Source organism: Podarcis melisellensis (genome assembly GCF_964234715.1).
Source record: "Podarcis melisellensis genome assembly, chromosome: 15".
In the NCBI taxonomy this organism is placed as follows: domain Eukaryota; kingdom Metazoa; phylum Chordata; class Lepidosauria; order Squamata; family Lacertidae; genus Podarcis; species Podarcis melisellensis.
In genome coordinates this window covers 29452005-29473902 of record NC_138532.1, presented here as the reverse complement: position 1 = coordinate 29473902, position 21898 = coordinate 29452005, and the positions used below count along the sequence as shown (strand labels likewise).

At 47.9% G+C, this 21898-nt stretch overlaps 1 protein-coding gene across 1 annotated transcript in view; it reads right to left on the bottom strand.

Annotated features, from left to right (window-relative positions):
• MLXIPL (MLX interacting protein like) overlaps positions 1 to 20831 on the bottom strand; it is a 45509-nt gene extending 24678 nt beyond the window's left edge. Inside the window, exons 1-7 of the mRNA XM_081889565.1 lie at positions 20389 to 20831; positions 9895 to 10001; positions 9241 to 9323; positions 7524 to 7613; positions 5831 to 5875; positions 5448 to 5643; positions 3870 to 3950 (exon numbers count right to left, since the gene is read on the bottom strand). Coding sequence (XP_081745691.1) covers positions 3870 to 3950; positions 5448 to 5643; positions 5831 to 5875; positions 7524 to 7613; positions 9241 to 9323; positions 9895 to 10001; positions 20389 to 20678 — 892 coding nt within the window. The 5' untranslated portion in view covers positions 20679 to 20831. The remainder of the gene's footprint in view (positions 1 to 3869; positions 3951 to 5447; positions 5644 to 5830; positions 5876 to 7523; positions 7614 to 9240; positions 9324 to 9894; positions 10002 to 20388) is intronic.
• Positions 20832 to 21898: the final 1067 nt, after the last annotated feature.

Sequence of the window (21898 nt, the reverse complement as noted above, 5' to 3'; positions counted from 1 at the left end):
GTCTGGAACAAGAATAGACCAAGAAGGAAAGGGTCTCTAAGGAAATTAAGGCAGCTGCAAAGCTGGCCATCTTACCAGCATTTAGAGGTGAGGGAGAAATTCAGTTTTGTTTGCATTTTCCTGATAAACGACCAGAACTTCTCAAACTAGGCAGCAAACTGGAAGGCAGCTATCTTTTGAAATTCACACATCTCTGAATTTTGCAGCCCATTACTGCAGATTTTTTTTTTTAAATATTGTTTTAAAGGGGGAGCAGGGAGACTGGTGCAAAAGACTGAGGACTCATCACACACACAAATTTTTATTACGTATTATCTTTACCATTATTTATATTCTGCCTTTTCCCCAGACTGGGGACTCAGGGTGGCTTACTGTTAAAATAGAAACAGCCAAAAACATTTCGGGGGTGGGAGGAATTAAAAAGCAATTAAACTAGCTGATTTATTTAATAACATTTATACAACAACAACCCTCAAAGCAATTTAGAAAAAGGTGAAAGGATAAAATCAAGAAAAAATTCACAGCAATAATTTCGAGCAAACAAAAAGTTAAAATACTGAAACTGATTAAAATGCACACCAACTTTCTATGCATCTGGGCGGGTTTGTCTCTAAACAGGTGCCAAAAAGAGTACAGCAAAGGTGCTTCCTTTATATTAATAGGCAGGGAGTTCCAATGTGTAGTTGCTGCCAAGTGGCAGGATCAAGAGAATGGCCTCCTCCCTAGATCTCACACCCTGGGAAGGTTTGTATTCTTTCAGACAGCCTGGTACAGGGCGCACACACACACACGGTTGATCCTAACCAAATCATGAACCTTACTGTGTGATTTTGGACCAGCCATTTGCTCTCAGCCTAACCTACCTCACAGGGTTGTTGTGAGGATAAAAAGGGAAGGAGGAGAACTATGGAGGAAAGGTGTGGTATAAATACAATAGATAAATAAACTCAACCCCCCTTCTTCAGGTCCTCAGCCCTCTGTTGCTCGACAGCCCCAGCTGCCCCTCTTTCCCCTTTCTTGGGTCAAAAGTTTCCCTTCCTCTCTCGTCTCGCCCCCAGTGCGGTTTCACATTCCTGTAACCCAAACTCTATTTTGGGAACTGCTGCAAGACATAGGCACTCTATTCTCATTCAATATATTGACCGTCCCATTTTTGCCCCCTCTGCTAGTCTGGCTTAAACACACACACACACACACAGAGAGAGAGAGAGAGAGAGAGAGAGAGAGAGAGAGAGAGAGAGAGAGAGAAATTCCTCAGAGCTTCTCCATCCATGCTTTAGTCAAACCTCTGTTTGTCGTTTAAAACCATCCTTTTAAAAACCTGGCTTTTCTTTTGCTCTCCACCCAGACTTCATGGAAATCCAGGACTGTGATGCGGCACTACAGATCCTGCAGCTGGAGCTGTGTGACAACAGCCTTACATTTCTATATATATAGGAAGGAAAAAAATCTGCCCCTCCCAATGGCCCCCAAACCAGTATCTGTTATTCCTTGGGAGTACAGAATGATGCATTTTGTTATCAAATACGGTACGGAGATATTCTCAGTATTGGCTCTCCGTTTGTGGAATGCCTTCCACAAACAGCTAGTGCTGAGCCTGGTGGGTTTTAGGAGCCACTCAATGACATTTTTATTCCACTAGGCTTCGGACTAAATGGGTTGAGCCACGTGTCCTCGTTGGTATGTTGTATGTGATGAGGGGTTATTTGGTTTCAGGTAATCTTTTTTATGCTTTGTGTTTGTTTTTAGATGCCCTGAGATTATTTTAATGAAGTGTGGGCTAGAAACCACTCTAAATAAATAGCAAAATGGTGCCTGTTTCCTGTTAGAAAAATTAAAAGAAAAAGAGAGAGAAGAAACCACTCATGCCTCTACTACAACCCACCTCAGAACAGAAATGGACCCTTCTAGAATATTTGAGGGGTCACTAATGCATGGTTCATCGCTAATTCTCAGCCATGATAACTTCTAAAGAGCCTGGCTTCTGAGTCAGGGCAAACCAACCCCAAATTTTTCGTATAACACTATGAAGTCCTTTGTTGCCGTCTCTCTGCTAAAAATCCCTAAATGTTGTAACTTTTCCTCATAAGGAAGCTGCTCCATCCCCTTGATCGTTTTGGTGGCCCTTATCTGAACACTTTCCAGCTCTAAAACATCCTTTTTTGAGGTGAGGCCAACAGAGCAGTACGCAGGCTTTCATCGCTGAGTATTTTTGTGTAACGGCATCATGATATTGGTGTAATTGACTGGCGTAATTGACTAGCAAGCAGACTGACCACGCTTTTATGTTTTCAAAAACTAAAAAGAAAAAGGACAGACCTGAAGTTTGATCCCGGTACAGTGGTACCTCAGGTTACAGATGCTTCAGGTTACAGACTCCGCTAACCCAGAAATAGTACCTCGGGTTAAGAACTTTGCTTGAGGATGAGAACTGAAATCGTGCGGCAGCAGTGCGGCGGAAGCAGGAGGCCCCATTAGCTAAAGTGGTACCTCAGGTTAAGAACGGACCTTTGGAACAAATTAAGTTCTTAACCCGAGGTACCACTGTATTGCAGAGACTCCTCTTTTTGATGCTAACTCCTAATATTGCAACCAGGGCTTTTTTTTCAAGCTGGAACTCACCAGAACTCACTTCCAGCGCCTCTCAGGTGGGGGCCATTGCCCTTGTAAGAGAACAAGGGAGGTGATCATGGTGAGTTCCAGCACCTCTTTTTCTAGAAAAATAGCCCTGGTTGCAACCCACAACTCAGCCTCAAACAACAGAGCTACGAACATAAGAACAGCTTGCTGGATGAGGCCAATGGCATCCTCTTATCACAGTGGCCAACCAGAAGCCCCAATGGGAAACCTGCAAGCAGGATTCAAGCACAAGAGCAGCATTCTCCCCTCCTGCGGTTTCCATCACGGCTCGTAGCCACCAATAGCCCTCTCCTCCATGAATTAGTCTAATCTTCTTTTAAAGCCATCCAAGGTGGCGGCCATCACTGCCAAACTTTCCTCTTTCCACCTTCTCCATGTACCAGGCATCATTTTAAACACTTCCATCGTGTCACCTCTAACTCACCTTTTCTCGAAACTAAAAAGAGGTGTGTCGGTCTTGTGCTGCTCAGGGGCCCAGTGTGTAGAGGCCAGTGGCGTAGCGTGGGTTGTCAGCACCCGGGGCAAGGCAAGTAATTTGCGCCCCCTAACCCATGGATTTGCGCCCCCTAACCCTAACCCCCAGATGTTGCGCCCGGTGTGGCCGGCCCCCCTGCACCCCCCACGCTACGCCACTGGTAGTGGCTCCAAAGCTGCCCTCTGTTTTAATCCGCTTTCAAATAACCGCAGAATTGCAACCTTAGTAGTGCTCAAGGGGTCCCAGCGTGGAAGCAACCAGTGTTCGGATATTCCGTTCCACCTTAAGGAGCAGGTGTGATTGTTGTGTGTCACATGCCTGTTTACACTCCAGCACAGCTTGCTGGGAACTTCCGTTTGTGTATAGCTTTTGCTTTTGCCACTTTGCTTTGGAAACAAAGGGGATCAGACATGTTTCCTTTTGTCCTGATGTACGCTGAATAAACTGCTTGTAAATATGTTCACACAGCCTCTCCTGCCACTTCTGTTTGCGCAATGTTTACTCTGCTGTAGCTTCTGAAGCTCAGGTCGCAAATTCATGCTGCACCAAGGACTGGATATTGCCAGACACACGGGCCAATGGGCTGGAGCCAGCTGGGGGCCTGCAAATTGCCCCCATTTCCTTGGTTGCTTGCCAACAACTGGTTCCCCCCAAAGTCACTCCAATTTCCCATGCCTCCCTTCCCCCGTAAAGGTGACGCCCACCACCACCCATTGCATTAATTTCTGACCTTAGAAACAAAGCTGGCTCCTACCAGATATCTCCATGAAATCGTCGAGGGTCGGCTGCAGTGGCGCCAGGTCTGGTTGGATCATGTCTGCATTGCCAATGTAGGCTGTAGGCAAAAGAGAAGAGAGAGGAATCAGCACATCACCAAGCTTTTCTCTTTCCTAAGAAGCGTTGGCATGGTGTTGCGGTTAGAGCGATGGACTAGGACCCAGGAGACCAGGGTTCAAATCCCTACTCGGCCATGAGCTATGAATACCATTGTGAGCTCCTTGGAGAAAAAGATGTGACAGGGATCTAATCAATAAATAAATCAACACACATCAATATTCTACATATCTGGGCAGGCTTGCCTAAACAAAAATGTTTTTAGCAGGCATCAAAAAGATTACAGTGAAGGTACTGCTGGATATCATGAGGCAGGGAGTTCCAAAGTGCAGGTGCTTACAGATCCAGATTGGCTGTTATGTGGCACCTGTAACAGGGCCATTTCCACAGATCAAAGAGGTCAGTAGGTACATGTGCAGACTCTCCAAGCGTCCCTATTTTCCAGGGACAGTCCCAGATTTGCAGAAGCTGTCCTGGTTTCTGATTAGATCCTGGAATGTCCCACTTTTCCTTAGGGCATCCCTATTTTCATAGGAGAAATATTGGAGGGTATGAAGCTATGCAAGCCAAGGAAATAAGTAACCGTACAACCTTTAGAAGACGTCTGAAGGCAGCCCTGTACAGGGAAGTTTTTTAATATTTGATGATTTCTTATGTTTTTATATATGTTGGAAGCCTCCCAGAGTGGCTGGTGTAACCCAGCCAGATGGGCAGGATGATGATGATGATGATGATGATGATGATGATGATGATAATAATAATAATAATAATAATAATAATAATAATGGAATAGGATGTCCCTTTTTTCATTAGAGAAATGTTGGAGGGTATGACATATGGACTAAGGTGATCTCACTGATAAACTGGTCCCAACCTGTTAAGGGCTCTATATACTAATTGTACGGTATAGGAGTATATACTAATAGTATATACTAAAATACTATAGTATATTACTAATAATATAATATAATTATATATAGTAATAGGGACACGGGTGGCTCTGTGGTGTAAACCACTGAGCCTTGGGCTTGCCGATCGGAAGGTCGGCGGTTCGAATCCCCTCAACAGGGTGAGCTCCCATTATTCAGTCCCAGCTCCTGCCAACCTAGCAGTTCGAAAGCTCATCAAAGTGCAAGTAGATAAATAGGTACTACTCCAGCTGGAAGGTAAACGGCGTTTCCGTGTGCTGCTCTGGTTTTGCCAGAAGCGGCTTAGTCATGCTGGCCACATGACCCAGAAAAACTGTCTGCGACAAACGCCGGCTCCCTCGGCCAGTAAAGCGAGATGAGCGCCGCAACCCCAGAGTCGTTTGCGACTGGACTTAACTGTCAGGGGTCCTTTACCTTTATATTAATAGTAACACCTTGAACCCGGCCCAGTAGCAAAGCAACAACCAGGGCAGGTGTCTGAGCACAGGTGTGATGTGGTGACAAGGCCTCACTCCCACCAGCAATTGTGCTGCAGCATTCTGCGCTTGTGGGTTCCAGCACACAATTACCTTCTTCTGGTGACAACTGAGGGGGGCAGCTGGCCTGGGTCATGGTGAAGAGGGTGTCGGAGATGTCCGAGATGAAGCTGTCCAGATCGAAGAGCTGCCTCCCATCGGCCTCCTTCTCCTCGTCCCGCAGTAGCATCGGGACCACGTTGGAGAAGAGGTGGTTGCACCAGTTTTCCGGAGACTTCCAAGGTTCATCCTGAAGAGGAGAGACAAGCAGGTCTGGGAGGGATCCACCCAGGACCATTCCCCACCCCCAAATGGGGACCAGGAGGACCCTCGTTCCCCATCCAGCAAGCCTGACTGGTTAGGGCCCCTGCGTCGTAGGGGGTTGGACTAGATGACCCTTGGGGTCCCTTCCAATTCTGTCAGGCTTCTTAACTCACTAGTTTGTGGCCGGCGGTTTCCTCTTCCCGGCTGAACCTGCGGAGCTGCAAGGGAAACACAGGCGACAAAATGATTGAAACATTTTTAAGAAATGAATAAAACCAAGGCTAATCTAAAAACCAGAATAAAACGCACATTAACGTTCTGAGTGTCTAGGCAGGTTTGTATAAACAAAAATGTATCAGTAGGGGCCAAAAAGTGTGTAGGGAAGGTGCCGTCCAGATATCAACAGGCAGAAAGTGAGATCCATTAGAATCCCAGTCTGCAATAAAGGAATCAACATTCCCTGCGCCTCGGAGGAAACAGCTGGATGCCGAAGCATTGCAGTTAAAGAATTTAAAGTGGATTGGTGACCTTTTCCTTCAAAATGGTAGGATGGGCTTCATATGGCAGCACCATTTCCTTCATTTGGTGCAGATATTTTATTTTATTTCGTGAACTCGACTTTTAATTGTTCCCCAAGAAATGAAGGGGAGGAAAAACGAAAACCAAGACCGTTAAGTTGTGGGTGAACATATCAGACGACAGAGCGATTCTTCAAACAGCTCTTGTTTATTCACAGGCCAGAACTGAACTGAACTGAAGGGTTCAGCCAGCCTGCTTAGAGCTCCACTACAACATAACAGAAACCATTTTCTGTAAGTATCCAATCACTGAACGTCAATTTCAATCCCTTATTTGCATATGAGGACCTGAGTGAAAACTATCTACAGTATCCCCCTGCTGGCCCAGGGTGAAAACTTCAGTACATAACAGAAAGATTCCAGGATCAAATCAGAAACTGGGACACTTTTTGTAATTCCGGGGGTGGAACTACACTTTGTGCTTTATAACATTAGGAAAGGGTTAAGAAAATGTTTCAAAATGTAATGGTTATATTACCATTTTTTGTGTGTGTATAACACACACACCCGTGTATAACGCGGCCCCTATTTTTGGGGACTCCAAAATAAGAAAATGGGGGGAGATTGCCCAGAGTTGCTGAGCTTTTTTTTGGGGGGGGGAGAATTGCCCAAGGTTGTTGAACTTATTTTTAGGGTAGGATTGCCAAAAATCGCTCACCCTCCTGACCTACCCTGCCACTCACATGTGTCGCAAAAGCCGTCAATCACCCACCCAATTGCCACAGTGTCAGTCAATCAACACCAGCCCTTACCACAGCCATCAATAACACGCACAATAGCCCCTGACAATCTCCGGCTCGTGGCAACAACAACCAATCCCGCACCCCCCCAGCCACTATCCGTGTATAAGACGACCCCCAATTTTTAACATAATTATTTAATAAAAAAAAAGCTTGTCTTATACACAGAAAATTACTGTAAGTTTCATTTAGAATGTTAATAATGTGTTATTAAAATTTGACAGCAGAGGGCTCTGCAGAGCTATACTACTAGCTAGCTAAAACCTGGTCGACCTTGTGGAAACAAAACGAAAGAGAAACTAAATGGGACTCAGGTTTTAGAATAACATTTCTAATAGCGTTTTAAAGGGGACTGTAGATCTAGCCTGGGTTTGTCCCTGGAAAATAGGGACACTTGGAGGGCAATAGCCACTAACAGCCGTATCATGCTATCACTGGCTCTTGTGGGAGGGAGTTCCATCGTTTAACTATACGCTGCATGAAGAAGGACTTTCTTTATGTGTCCTGAATCTTCCAACAAATTTGAGGGTGTGGGAAAGAAAGCTGACCCTTTTCTTGTAGTAGATCCGCCACTTGTGATACTCCTTCATCACCACCTCAATGCGTCGCTTCCAATAGTTCCCTTCCAGCACGACAGCCTAAGAAGGAAAAGGAGAAATGGAGGAGAGGGAGAAGGGAAGGAGGGGAGAGAAATGGTTAAGAGCTTAAGACACAGCTGATACAGAGGGAGGCCAAGTTGGGGGCTTGCCTGGGCCTCAAGAGGGTCTCTAGTGCCCTCACAGCATTCAATTGGCACAGATTGTCCAGGAAGATCAGACACAGAGACATGGCCTGAAATAATTTTCTGTCTCTGACCTCATCCAAACCCTGGAGACTTTGCCTAGGACCCCCACTCCCATACAGAATATATATTTGAAGTTTTATAATTATGAGGAAAGGTAACATTTATAGACAGAAAACAAGCAAGAGAAAAGACACCAAACAAAGAAACAAGCAAACAAAAAAGCATTACGCAGAGGCAATGAAATATGAGTACAGCAGAATATTTTCCAGGTTTAACAAATACAGTGGTACCTCGGGTTAAGAACTTAATTCTTTCTGGAGGCCCGTTCTTAACCTGAAACTGTTCTTAACCTGAGGTACCACTTTAGCTAATGGGGCCTCCTGTGCCGCCGTGCGATTTCTGTTCTCATCCTGAAGCAAGGTTCTTAACCCGAGGTACTATTTCTGGGTTAGGGGAATCTGTAACCTGAAGCGTCTGGTACCCCAGGTACCACAGTACTTCTACACATGCCACAATAATACCTGATGTGTTGAACACAAAGTGGATCCAACAAAAAGGTTAACCTTAATTCCCTTGATTTTTCATCATGTGTGCACCATAGGAATAGAATAACGGCAGTGAAGGCAGCACAAAAGGCATACTTTGCTGCCTCCATTGCATCCTCATTGTGCCGTCCAGCAGATTCCCTAGGCAGTGCAGGCCTCTTATAGTCTGGCCCTAAGGAGATGGCAGAACCAAAAGGAGCTCACTGTGACTTGTTTGCAAAGCACTTCGAGAATACAATTGATTGCATCCACTGGGATCTTGACTCTGCTATTACAGTATAGTCGTACCTTGTTGACAAACGCCTTGCGACTCGAACATTTTGGCTCCTGAATGCCGCAAACCCGGAAGTGAGTATTCCAGTTTGCGAATGTTCTTTGGAACCCGAACATCTGACGCGGCTTCCGATTGGCTGCAGGAGCTTCCTACAGCCAATCAGAAGCCACGCCTTGGTTTCCGAACATTTTGGAAGTCGAACGGACTTCTGGAACGGATTCCGTTCAACTTCCGAGGTACAACTGTACCTTCATTACATATATTTAGGCACCAGGTGAAAACATTCCTCTATAAACCAGGCCTTTGGATGTGCTTGCGGTAGTGGGGGTTATTGGTTTGTTTGTTTCCATTATGTATTTTGTGTTCTCGCTTTGCATTTTTATGTTGCAAACTGCCCTGTGATCTTTGGATGAAAGGTCCTATGCAAATTTAATAAATAATTTTTAAAAATCAATAGAATCAGAATACAATATGATAAAATGAAAGAGCATGAATGTGTTGTATTTTATTGGTTGTATTTTCATGCAACCCATTAGCTGGGGGACTATGCATTTATATGTGTCCATATTTGTAAAGAAAAGGAAATCAAACCATAAACACCCACCCACCTCACAAACACACAGTTTTCACCACAGAGATGGAAATGTGTTTGGGATACTCACCTCTGGTTTCCGGTGCTCATCTGCCTCTGAGCCATCCAGGGGGGTGACGAATCCACAGACGGGACTCTTCCGCCGTTCCACATCTGTGGCAGAGGAAGACTTCAGAGCACAGTCCCGATCCTGCTCCTCCACCACCAACCCCTCCTCCCCCTCCTCCTCCTCCTCAGTGCAGGGCCTCTCTAACCCTTTCCCACCCAGCAAAGATACAGCCAGACTTCTGTCACAGCTGACGATCCCTTCATAGAACCATAGAATTGCAGAGGTGGCAGAGACCCCAGGGAACATCTAGGCCAAGCCCCTATAATGCAGGAACCACAGCTAAAGAATCCCTGACAGATGGCCATCCAACCTCTGTTTGAAAACCTCCAACGAAGGAGAGTCCCCCACATTCTGAGAGAGTCCATTCCACAGTCTAACCTCCTGATGTTTACTCAAAATCTCTCCTCTTGTCATTTGGGCCCTTGTTTATTTAAAAGGTGGCCCATGAAGATAAAAAAAGGGGAAATCGCAGAAGCCCAGTTTTCAGTTCTGGGTGCAAGTTAAGCTCCTTTTAGCTTGGGTTGCAATGCAGGCCCAGAACCCCCAAACTGGCCCTCCGCTTCCTGTGGCCGAATCCAGTCCCACCCACCCCTCTTCCCCAGCCCCAGAACTTACACTGGATGTACCAGGCTCTCCAAATGGCATTGTTGAGGCGTATCTTGTCCCGGCAAAGCAGCCGCAGCCCCTTGAAATTCTTCCATTTGGGGGACACCAGTTTCTCACTAAAACGTCAAGCAGCAGAATATGAATGGGGTGTGTGTGTGGAGATACATGCAAAAAGTGAACGTAAACGGATGCTGTCAGATTTGGGGGGTTTAGGGTTAAATTATAGAAATGCCTCAAATTTTTAAGGTTCTAGATGACCTGTCACATGACTTTATTCGCTTTGCAGGGAGGTTAGACAATGCCTACTGCTTCTGGAGCATTTGATTAAAGTTGATTGAAGTTGAATTAAAGTTTGCTTGAAGTGCAGCTGCTGTGGCTTCATCCAAGGGGCTTCAACTGGGAGCATCTCACTCCACACCCTGCCCTTGGGCCATTGAGCTAAGCTAAGTTTGAGGGGTCAGTTTGGATGATGCCCCGAGTCCCTTCTAATTCTTCGAGTCCAGTGAGCGATAGAACCTAATAGAAGAGGCTGTTGAACGAGTCAGACAAGTTTCTTTGTAAGACAATGACCTTGGCTGGCCATTTCAGTGTCCCCATGAACAGCCCAAAAGAATGAGCTCGGTTGCAAGAGCTATCACTAAGTGCAGACCATCCGTGTCCCTATTTTCCAGGGACAGCCCCAGATCTACAGAAGCTGTCAGTTTCTGATTTGATCCTGGAATGTCCTGCTTTTCCTGAGGACGTCCCTACAGTGGTACCTCAGGTTAAGAACTTAATTCGTTTTGGAGGTCCGTTCTTAACCTGAAACTGTTCTTAACCTGATGCACCACTTTAGCTAATGGGGCCTCCCGCTGCTGCCACGCCACCGGAGCACGATTTCTGTTCTCATCCTGAAGCAAAGTTCTTAACCCGAGGTACTATTTCTGGGTTAGCGGAGTCTGTAACCTGAAACGTATGTAACCCGAGGTACCACTGTATTTTCATCGGAGAAATGATGGAGGGTATGGAGTTATGCAACCTCCGAACCAAGGAAATAAGCAACTATACAACCTTCAGAAGACATGGGCAGGAGAGCAATAGTCAGTAAGATGCATGTGAACTGAGCTGGAAGCAGGCTGGTAGCTGAAGACACAGAGACCTGCCTGCTCTGTGCTGAATCCAAAGCTGTGACGAATACAGAAGCAAGATCTGTTGGGTTCCGATGCTGAGAGCCCCTCCATCCTATGCTCAGGTTGTATAGATGTGTAAATAAAACCATATATCCTAAAGACACCACCATCTCCACTGACCATTCCAAGGAAACCCAACTTGGAAAGTGTCTGGAGTCTCCCACTGCTCAGAGACTGGGGGGTGACGGCATGTAACAACGTAATGGTAGCGTCCTAATTTAATAAAGAGGAACTGAGCTGGCACCAGGACTTGGCTTGCTCAGGCATCTGTCTGGGGCTCCCAATCCAAAAGGGGGGCCCCAGACCACAGCAAAACGCACCTAGCCCCCCCCCACCCGGCTTGCTTTTCCACTCCAGCCTTGCAACCTGCTTGCTCATCCGCCTCTCCCCCTGGCCAAAGGAAAGGTGAGGGGGAGGCCCAACAGATGCCCCTGCCTGCTGGCTCAGTGGCTCTCTGCCTAGCAAGGTGGGAGCAGTGATGATGAGGCTGATGAGCGGCAGCAGTTGGCAGCCCTGGCAGTGTGTTTGTAGCAGGGGGCTTGTTTTTTCTTTTCCTCGTATCCAAGTTCCCAGGAAGAGTCCAGATGCTGTTTGCTCTGCTGCTGAGAAGAGGGGCCTAATGGGGCCAGGCACAGATCTGTGTGCAGAGACCCGCACTCAGAGCAACCCCTCCTTGTCTCCCGGATAGGAAAGCAAGTAAACAACAGGTGCGGTGGGGAAAACAGAGGCCAAGAGCTGGCGGTGAGGGGGCAAAACCATGAAACTGTTTGGTGGCCCTGGTTTGGCCACTTTCTCAGCCAAAGTTGCCTTACAGGATTGTTGCGAGAAGGAAATGGGAGTGGGTAAGGGAAGGACACGGGTGGTGCCGTGGGTTAAACCACAGAGCCTAGGGCTTGCCAATCAGAAGGTTGGCGGTTCGAATCCCCGCGACGGGGTGAGCTCCCATTGCTCAGTCCCAGCTCCTGCCAACCTAGCAGTTTGAAAGCACGTCAAAGTGCAAGTAGATAAATAGGTATCGCTCTGGCGGGGAGGTAAACGGCGTTTCCATGCACGGTTCTGGTTCGCCAGAAGCGGCTTAGTCATGCTGGCCACATGACAGGGAAGTTGTATGCCGGCTCCCTCGGCCAATAAAGCGAGATGAGCGCCACAACCCCAGAGTCAGCCACGACTGGACCTAATGGTCAGGGGTCCCTTTACCTTTACCTTTAAGGAAGCCTTGCATTATACTCTGAGCATCTCGGAGGAAAGGGGCGAGGATTAAAAAAAAATGTCATATAGAGAAAGATCAGGACAGAAGGTAGGTCTGGAGGCTTAAAGCCTAACTGAACATCTCCAGCTACATTGTAAGCTGGTCTAACACACTGTTCATTTTGTTTTCCACCAATACATAATAGGATGTCCAGGTAACCTCACACTGAAAGATGGAACCACTTTACATTGAACAATAATGCATGCAATTAATATGACATGCTGAAGAAGGAGAAGAATAGAATTATAGAGTTGGATCATCGGATCAAACTCCTTGCAATTCAATGCAGGAATCACAGCTCGAGAATTCATGACTGATGATCATCCAACCTCTGCTTTAAAACCCCCAAGGAAAGAGAGCCCACCACCTTCCAAGGGAGTCCGTTCCACTGTCAAACTGCTCTCACTGACAGGAATTTCTTCCTAATGTTTAGTCGGAATCTCCTTTCTTAAATCCACTGGTTCCGGTCAAAGTCAGAAAAGGCGTTCTTATTTTCTTGGGCAGTTGGGAAGTTCCCATCATACGATATTGTTAAATCTGTTTTAAAGGTAACTTTAAATCTGCTTAGGTAACTTTATTTCTGTTTTTTGCTCAGATACAATTCCACAGTATGACCACATTTGGAATACTGCGTAGGGTTCTGGTCGCCTTGCCTCAAAAAGGATATTGCAGAGTTGGAAAGGGTTCTGGAAAAGGCCACCAAAATTACCCACAGGAAGCAGCAACGGCCACCAACTTGGATCACTTCCTATGGCTGCCCTAAGGATTTAGTGAGGTAACTGAAGCAATTTGCACAGCGCAGCTGCATCCGTTACCCTGCCGGGCACTCTGCACATGCTCTCTCACTCTGGAAAGGGCTGAGGCCTGACCAGCCAAGCCTGCCGTCCCAGTTTAAGGAGCCTGTCTGTACTCTGTCATCCGCTGGGAATTTGGACTTTTCCAGGGCAAACATGTTAAGCCCGTGACAAGCAGGCAAGTTAACCAATGGGAAGGCAGCAGCTCCCGGGCGCAGGGCCAACCGCCCCAGGGGCCAAGGCTACCCAGCTGTTGGGAAGCCAAGGGTTGCCACAGTGCAGACTCTCCCCTTTAAAGGGGACAGCACACTGAAGCACCCTGGATGCAGGGCCGCAGCCCAGATCACAGAGCCTGCTGCTCTGGAATTGGCCCTGGAAAGGGAGACGGCCGGAAGTCTCAGCTCTGTCACAGAGGGGCAGTGTTGTGCATTGGTTAGAGCAGTGGTTCCCAAAGTGGGGATGCTAAAGGGGTGCTAGGGGGCAAGGGGGTGGCAGGGGGTCCTGGAGGTGTAAATGTCAGTCGCTGGCTCAAGTTCATCCATTTTGTTAAATTCATTAAATGAGATCGTTTTAATTGGATTTTGAAGAAATGTGCAATTAATTGTTCCTGTTTTGAATTTTATTGTGTTCTTATCTTCCTTAGCGGGCCGTGCAAGCCAGTCTTCTGAATCAGGCTTTTTATAGGGTTGAGTAGAGGGCACTGAGGAGGAGGGGTTTATGGGGCCAAGGAGACAACGGCCCAAAAAAGTCTGAGAGCCACTGAGTTAAGAGTGTCAGAGTAGGATTTAGACGACCCAGGTTTGAATTCCTGCTCAGCCACGAAGCTCATTGGGTGTGGGCCAAATACAGTGTCTCTCAGCCTAACCTACCTCGCTGGGTTGCTGTGAGGATAATGTGGAGAGGAGGGAAACCTTGGAGTATTGCTCCTTGGGGTGCAAACATGATAAATACATTTTTTAAAGGAGATTGCAACCAAGGCAGCTTTTCAAGATAAGTATTTGTGTATATGCAGCCCAAATCGGCTCTGATGTGCATTCACTACTTTGCATTCACCAAAGAGAGTTATGGGAAGCGCATTGGAGGGGGGGGGGAGAGAGTCCAAGAATTCCCAGTGGGATTTCACACTCCCTGCCAAGCGGGATGCAGAAATCCTTCTGGTTCACAGAGCAGAAACTTAGCCCTCGGAAAACACCCTTTCCCCCACATGTCTGGGACAGCATCTGGGTCCCAAGCGACAGGGAGAAGGGAGGGTAGGGAGGCTACAGAGGTGGCCCCATTCTTGGTGGGGAGGGACACAGCAGATCTGGGCTGCCCCAGAGACACAGACACAGTGAGGGCAAAAAGGGACGACAGCATCAGCTGTACAGGGAAGAGTCGTGAAAATGGGTGTGTTTGCCCAGGATGCCACAGTGACGTAGAATCACAGAACTGTAGAGTTGGGAGGGATCCTGAGGGTCATCTAGTCCAACCCCCTGCAATGTAGTAATCTTTTGCCCAACGTAGGGCTAGAACCCACAACCCTGAGAGTCAAACGCTCTGCTGACTGAGCGCCCCAGTCAGATCTGGCCCACATCATGGAACATTCAAGCAGAGCCATTCAGGAGAGCTGAGATATCCAAACCCCATGGCTCACAGCTTCTCATGCAGAGGTTCCAAGGATGAGCCAAGAAAGGCAAATATCCTTAGCTATGATTCCTGCATTGTGGGGGGTTGAGCTAGATGACCCTTGGGGTCCCTTCCACTCTGCAATTCTATGAATCTATGCAAGGGCAGGGAATGTCCCCTGCCTGAAACCCCCAAAGTGCTGCTGCCAGTCAGTGTGGGCAACACTGAGCTCGCTGGACAGCTGGGTCTGACTCAGTAGAAGGCAGTTTCTTATGTTCCTAAGCAGCCCTCAATTGGGAATCATGAGCACTAGGATCTTAGCTCAGCAGCAGAGCACCTGGTTTCCTTGCAGAAAGTACTCTCAGGAGGCCCCAAACACTGTCAGGATTGGGCTCGGGCTGAAAGGCTCTCAACTCAGTTCACACTGAAAGGCAAAAACGACTGAATCCACTCTTTCAAAGCCACTTTCCTTCCAAATTCGTGCTTGGTCAAATCTTGCAGTGTAGTTCTCCAATCACACAACGTGTATAAAAATCAAACATATTAGAGCAAAGGGTGCATAAGAACCATGCAACTATCAGGGGAAAACAACATATTAAAGAGGCATCGTAATAAAGAAGATTGCTTTGCAAATACACCTCTCTCTCACTTGGGGGAAATTGTGTACACATATACATGCCTCGGGAGAAATTCACACAAAAACAACAGTGCACTTTCACGAGGACTTACATTCAGATCACATTTCCGCAGCCGTTTGCAATATCTTGAGGTGGAGTTTGCAATATCTTGAGGGGGAGAAATGAGAAACTGGGGAGAAGCAAAACTGATGGATTCAGCAATGCCTGTTTACCATTTATCACATTTATACTGCCAAGGATCTCCACGGCTCCCCCATTTTATCCTCACAACAACCCTGTGAGGTAGATTTGGCTGAGAGCCCAATGAGCTCCATGTGGGGATTCAAACCCTGCTCTTCCATGTCCTAGTCCAACACTCTAACCTCTACCCCACCCTGGATCTCTGCATTGTTGAGTGCTACTAGCCATTACCACAACCTCTGTTGGAAATGAAGGCCATTCAGTTAAAGTATTCCCTGAGTGAACCTCCGGGCACCAATCTGAGTTTTAGTGTATGGAGTGGGAGAAGTCATCTCCCTTCTGTCCCTCCCCTCTATGGCAGTTCTTAAAAAAACAAACAGCACATGCATTTTTCCTGTGTGTGTATGCATGTCACAGCTCAGCTTTTCTGTCAAAGCAGACACCAAACAAGACCGTTTGCGGTGTGGACGGCTGAACACCACGGGGGTCCCTTTCCCGTGTTCCTGTTGACCGGATCTGCCTGCGCTTGGACTGCCCTGCTGGTCAGAGTAAACAGGACTTGAGCACAGCATGTCCAAAAGTCGATGGAAGACTTGGCATTGTCCTCCCAACCTCCTTGTTCGACAGCAGGCAGGTCTGCGTTAGTGTGATAGGAATTTTATGGTTTTAGATATATGGCAACGTTCATAACCACATGTACATAGATCAGCACAGGAAAGCCAACCTGGAACCATTTTGATTCCTAAACTGAGCAAATGTTTCTCTGCATGGTCAAAATGGAAAAGTCTCCCCATTGTCTCTTTCCTCACAAATCCTGTCTTAAGGACACATTTAAGATACAAGGTGTGAGCCTGTGACATGGCCCAGAAAATAAGTATTTTACCACTACAAAAGAATGGCCAGGCTCCCCAGGAAATCCAATCAAGTAACCTGCCAGACAGGAGATAAACTGTGACAAGAGAAAAACAACATTTAAATTTCTGTGATGTAGGTGGGATGTATCTGAGGGGTGGTCTTAGGTTACACGCCTTCTGTGATGTATGCATAATGTTTCTGGGGGTGGTCTCGATCTACAGAATGGGAATTTCAAGTCTTTATAAACCCTTGCACAGCATTGTTCTGGGTCCTCTTCCTCTCCTGCGTGTGAGGGGAGCACCCTGTTGCAACAGATCAATAAAGATCAAGCTTACTAGCTGATTGCTTCTCAATATTCTCTGGTTGGCCTCTGTTATTTTCTCCTACCAATAGGGAACCTATGTAAGGACTCTATATGGGCTCTTGGATACCCCATAAGGGAAAAGGGCATAATTTTATTTACAACATTAGCAACAACACTCCAGTGGCATTGCTTCAGCAAGCTGGGCCCGGGAACACTCTGAATTGCATATTTTCAGACCTTCCAAGTGTCCCTACAGTGGTACCTCTGGTTGCAAATGGGATCCGTTCCGGAGGCCCGTTTGCAACATGAAAAGCACACAACCTGAAGTGCCGTATCTGCGCAGGTGCGTGGTGCGATCTGGAGCTTGTGCGCATGCGCAAGTGGCGAAACCCAGAAGTAACCTTTTCTAGTACTTCCAGGTCGCCACGGGACGCAGCCTGAAAAAATGTAACATGAAGCAAACGTAACATGAGGTATGACGGTATTTTCTAGGAACGTCCCAGTTTCTGATTTGATCCCAGAATGTCCTGCTTTCCCTTAGGATGTCCCTATTCTCATTGGAGAAATGTTGGAGGGTATGGAGTTATCTGATCCCTGAGCCGTCTGAAGACAGCCCTGTATAGGGAAGTTTTTTTAAAAAATGTATAATGTTTTATTATGTTTTTATAGATGTTGGAAGCTGCCCAGAGTGGCTGGGGCAACCCAGTAAGTTGTGTGGGATATAAATAGTCAAACTATCATTATGGAATGTGACGTCCCTATTTTCATCAGAGAAATGTTGGAGGGTATGTATTTTTGCACGGCCTGGAGAAAGTAGATGTATTTATTCTCCCTCTCTCCTAAGACTCCAACATTTCTCTGATGAAAATAGGGATGTCACATTCCATAATTCAACAACAACAACTTTATTATTTATATCCCGCCCAACTGACTGGGTTGCACCAGCCATTCTGGGCAGCAAGTAACATATATAAAAACATAACAAAACAATATACATTAAAAAACTTCCCCATAAAAGGCTACCTTCAGATGTCTTCTAAAGATTGTATAGTTACTTATTTCCTTGGCTTGGGGGCCGCAAAACTCCATACCCACCAACATTTCTCCAGTGAAAACAGGGGTGTCCTAAGGAAAAGCAGGACATTCTAGGATCAAATCAGAAACCGCAGGGACACTTGGAGGGTCTATAGAACTCATGGACATCCATTGAAGCCAAATGTTGGAATATTGAGGGCAGATAAAATAATTTTTGTACTCAGGTCCTGCTTGGCATCTGACTGTCCTCTGTGAGAACAGGACTCTGGACTAGATGGGCTGCTGGCCTGATCCAGAAGGCTGTTCTTCTGATGTTCTTGTGGAGTAACAGCGCAATACCACAGCAGCAACCAAGGCAGTGGCATAGCGTGGAGGGACAGATGGCAAGACTCAGGTGGTGGCAGTGCCCCACCAAGGACGCACACATGCATGTCCCACTCCTGCTCCTCAGTTCCACCCAGCAGCAGCAGCAACGCATGGAGAAGCCAGTTACGGGACACAATATTTGCCTTAGGGAGCACAATATCTAGGCCTGGGTCCCGGCAACCCACGCTATGCCACTGAGCCAAGGGCCTTCCTGGTCAACCCTGACAGGTGCTAACAGGCAACAAAAATGTTTAAAAAGCACCCCCTTTTTTAGATACAGGTCAAATGTGCCCTGGTCATGTCACAAGGGTTGGAGACAGAGGATGGCTTATGAAGTACCCACTAATCTAGGCGTGGGGAACCTTTGTTCCTCCCAAGTTTCCTGAGCTTTTGTAGCTTAGTGCTCTCTGGAGGGCCAAAGTCCCACCAAAACCCTAAGGGTTTCCAAAACCCTAGCCGTTTTGACAAAAGCAGCAAAGGGACGAAACCTAAGGCTCACGCATTTCAGCTGGCATTGGTGGCTAGCCCTGATATGGTCCGGGAGGCAGAGAGCTCAGCCCCTAACTCTGTGCCAGGCTTTGCAGGCGGCATCAAAGAAGAGAGGCTTTCTGTCCCCAACAGCAGTGATGTGGCGGAGAGTTCCACAGGCTAATCGTGCATCGTGTGAAGTAGTCCTTTGGGAGTTCCCAGAGGAATCTTACTGCCCCCTGCTGGAGACAGGCCACGGGTGGGGGTTGAAGAGAGGTGATGGGCTCCAATACAAGTTTGCTCTTAGACATGGACTCGCTTGGAAAGTGTTCTCTCCTTTGCTGGAGGTTTTCAAGAAGAGGCTGGATGGTCATCCATCAGGGATTCTTCAGCTGTGGTTCCTTCCTTGCAGGGGGTTGGATTAGATGGATTTGGGGTCCCTTCCAAATCTATGGTTCTGTGATTCTACTGTTCACAACTCCACCCCACCCCATGGCTTTTAACTCTACAAAGAAGTCCATCCATGTTATTCAATCATTTAGAGCTCCGTCGTCTGTACAGCCTAAACTTTCCCCTAGTTTGGGATTTTGGGAGAGTGAGAGAGAAAAGCAAGCTTGGCTAACAGTACAAGATGTATGACAGTGAGAACATTTACCAGTGAGAGCTATTGGCAGACAGGGGCCCCAACGCTGCAATTAATCTGCGCCTGCCCTCCCAGGACGTAAAAAGCCCCATAAGAATATAAGAAGCGCCTTGCTGCATCAGGTCAGTGGCCCATCTAGTCCAGCATCCTCCTCTCACAGTGGCCAACCAGATGCCCCCAAGGGAAGGCTGAGAGCAGGACCTAAGCCCAAGAGCCCTCTCCCCTCCTGCGATTTCCATTCAGAAGCACCGCTGCCTCTGATCATAGAGACAGAGCATAGCCATCGTGGCCAATAGTCATTGATAGCTCTCTCCTCCTCCACAAATTCGTCTAATCCTCTTTTAAAGCCATCCAGGTTGGTGGCCTTCACTGCCTCTTGTGGGAGGGAGTTCCATCGTTTAACTAAAGTATCGCTTCTGAGCAGTTCCTTCTCCCAGGCGAAGGAGAAACCCGAAAGAAGATAAAAAGAGCCTGCTAGGATCAGGCCAAAGGGGGCCAATCCTGTCCACCATTGTGTTCTGACAGTGGCCTACCTATCAGAAACGCAGCGGGGGCTCAGTCGGTACAGCATGCGACTCTTAATCTCAGGGTTACAGGTTGGGGCCCCATGTCTGGCAAAAGGGTTCCTGCATTGCAGGGGGTTGGACTAGGTGACTCTTGGGGTCCCATCTACAATTCTATGGAACTACACCTGTGAAGAGGGACGTGGGTGGCGCTGTGGGTTAAACCACAGAGCCTAGGGCTTGCCAATCAGAAGGTCGGCGGTTCAAATCCCCGCAACGGGGTGAGCTCCCCTTGCTCGGTCCCTGCTCCTGCCAACCTAGCAGTTCAAAAGCACATCAAAGTGCAAGTAGATAAATAGGTACCGCTCCGGCGGGAAGGTAAACGGTGGTTCTGTGTGCTGCTCTGGTTCACCAGAAGCGGCTTAGTCATGCTGGCCAAATGACCCAGAAGCTGTATGGCTCCCTCGGCCAATAAAGCGAGCGCCGCAACCCCAGAGTCGGCCACAACTGGACCTAATGGTCAGGGATCCCTTTACCTTTACTTACACTGAAAAACCTCTTTCCTATGGTTTCCAGGAACTTCCTCCAGCCTCAGATATTCCAGAGGACGAGACAGCGAATAGATGCCCACCCCAGTTGCACCCCAGACCTGTCAAGAAACAGACTTGGCCGCCAGTAGCCACCTGAGACTCACCTGTAGGCCAGGCTCATGCACTCAAAGAGCCGAGTGAGGGTGGGGTCAATGCTTGGAGGGGCAGGGGCTTCCTGCTCCGCCTGATGGTGGCGCCGGCGAGGTGCCACATCGCTGTGCGGAGACGACACCATGAAATGTCCACTGTGGATGACCTGGGAGCAGGTGGGGTAGCCTGCCCCGGGCCTAGTGCCGCTGGGGGCTGGGCTGTCGGAATCGGAATCCGAGTCATCTCTGGGTCCCATCTGCGGTTCCAGGTAGAGTCCTGAAGAGCCCGGCTGGAGAGATGCCATGGGGAGGGGCAAAGGCCAGCTGGCCCAGAGGGTTCCTTGCAAGCGGCCTCTGCGGTCCAAGCTGGTGCCCCACGTGGGCACCTTTTGACGATGGCGCACCTTAGTTGGCAAAGAGCCCGACCTCTTGCTCCCTCTCCTGCTGCCACCTGCTCTCGCCTCCTGTAGCGACTGTATTTATAGAGCAGCCCGGTTGGCTCCACCTTCTGGTGGGTGGGCACAAAAAAGTTGGGGGGGGAGTTAACCACTCGTGGGCTTGGTGCATTCAGAAACGAACAACTGGGAAGAGGCAACTTTCAAAAAGACTCCAGCTAAGTTTGCCAGCTTCTGAAACGCAAAGGCGACCCTCTGGTCTTCTGCCACGATCAGGTGATATGGCATGTGGAGGAAACTGTCCCAGCCACTTTCTCGCTTCAGTTGCTGTATATGTGGGGGGCAGGGACCCCCCCCTCTACACACACAGAGAGAGACAACTGCTGCCAATGAGCTACTCAAACAGGGTTTGTTTGCCTTGGCTGAGAGTATGTGCTGGAGAGGGAATTATACCCAGTGTTTACCCACTGCTAATGTACTCCCCTTCCCAGAGTTCCCAGCGAGCAAACACCGATTAAAGGACAAAAATAAGCAGGAGGAGAGCGACCCGGGTGCAGCGCAGCATCAATGGACATGAAAAGCTGCTCCCCACCCACAGGAAACAAGAACGGAAAGCGCAAGCAAGGGGGCTCTTGCAGTCTTTGGCGGGGGGGGGGGACCACAGATGGTGCCTGTGTGTTTGAGCACCCACAGAGGAAAAAAGGCAGCCAAGCAGATTCATAGGAGGACCATAATAAGGAGAGCATACCCTCCAACATTTCTCAGATGAAAATAGGAGTGTCCCATTCCCTCTTTTGATAATTTTACTATTTATACACCACACATCTTACTGGGTTGCCCCAGCCACTCTGGGCAGATTCCAACATATATCAAAACATAATTAAACATTTTTTAAAAAAGAAGTTCCCTAAACAGGATTGCCTTCAGACAGCTCAGGGTTCAGATAACTCCATACCCTCCAACATTTCTCCAATAGGGAAAAGTGGGACATTCTGGGATCAAATCAGAAACCAGGAAAGCTTCTCTACATCAGGGACGTCCCTGGAAAATAGGGACACTTGGAGGATCTGGGAGAGCTTGCTGGATCAGGCCAAAGGGGGCCCATCTAGTCCAGCATCCTGTTCTCACAG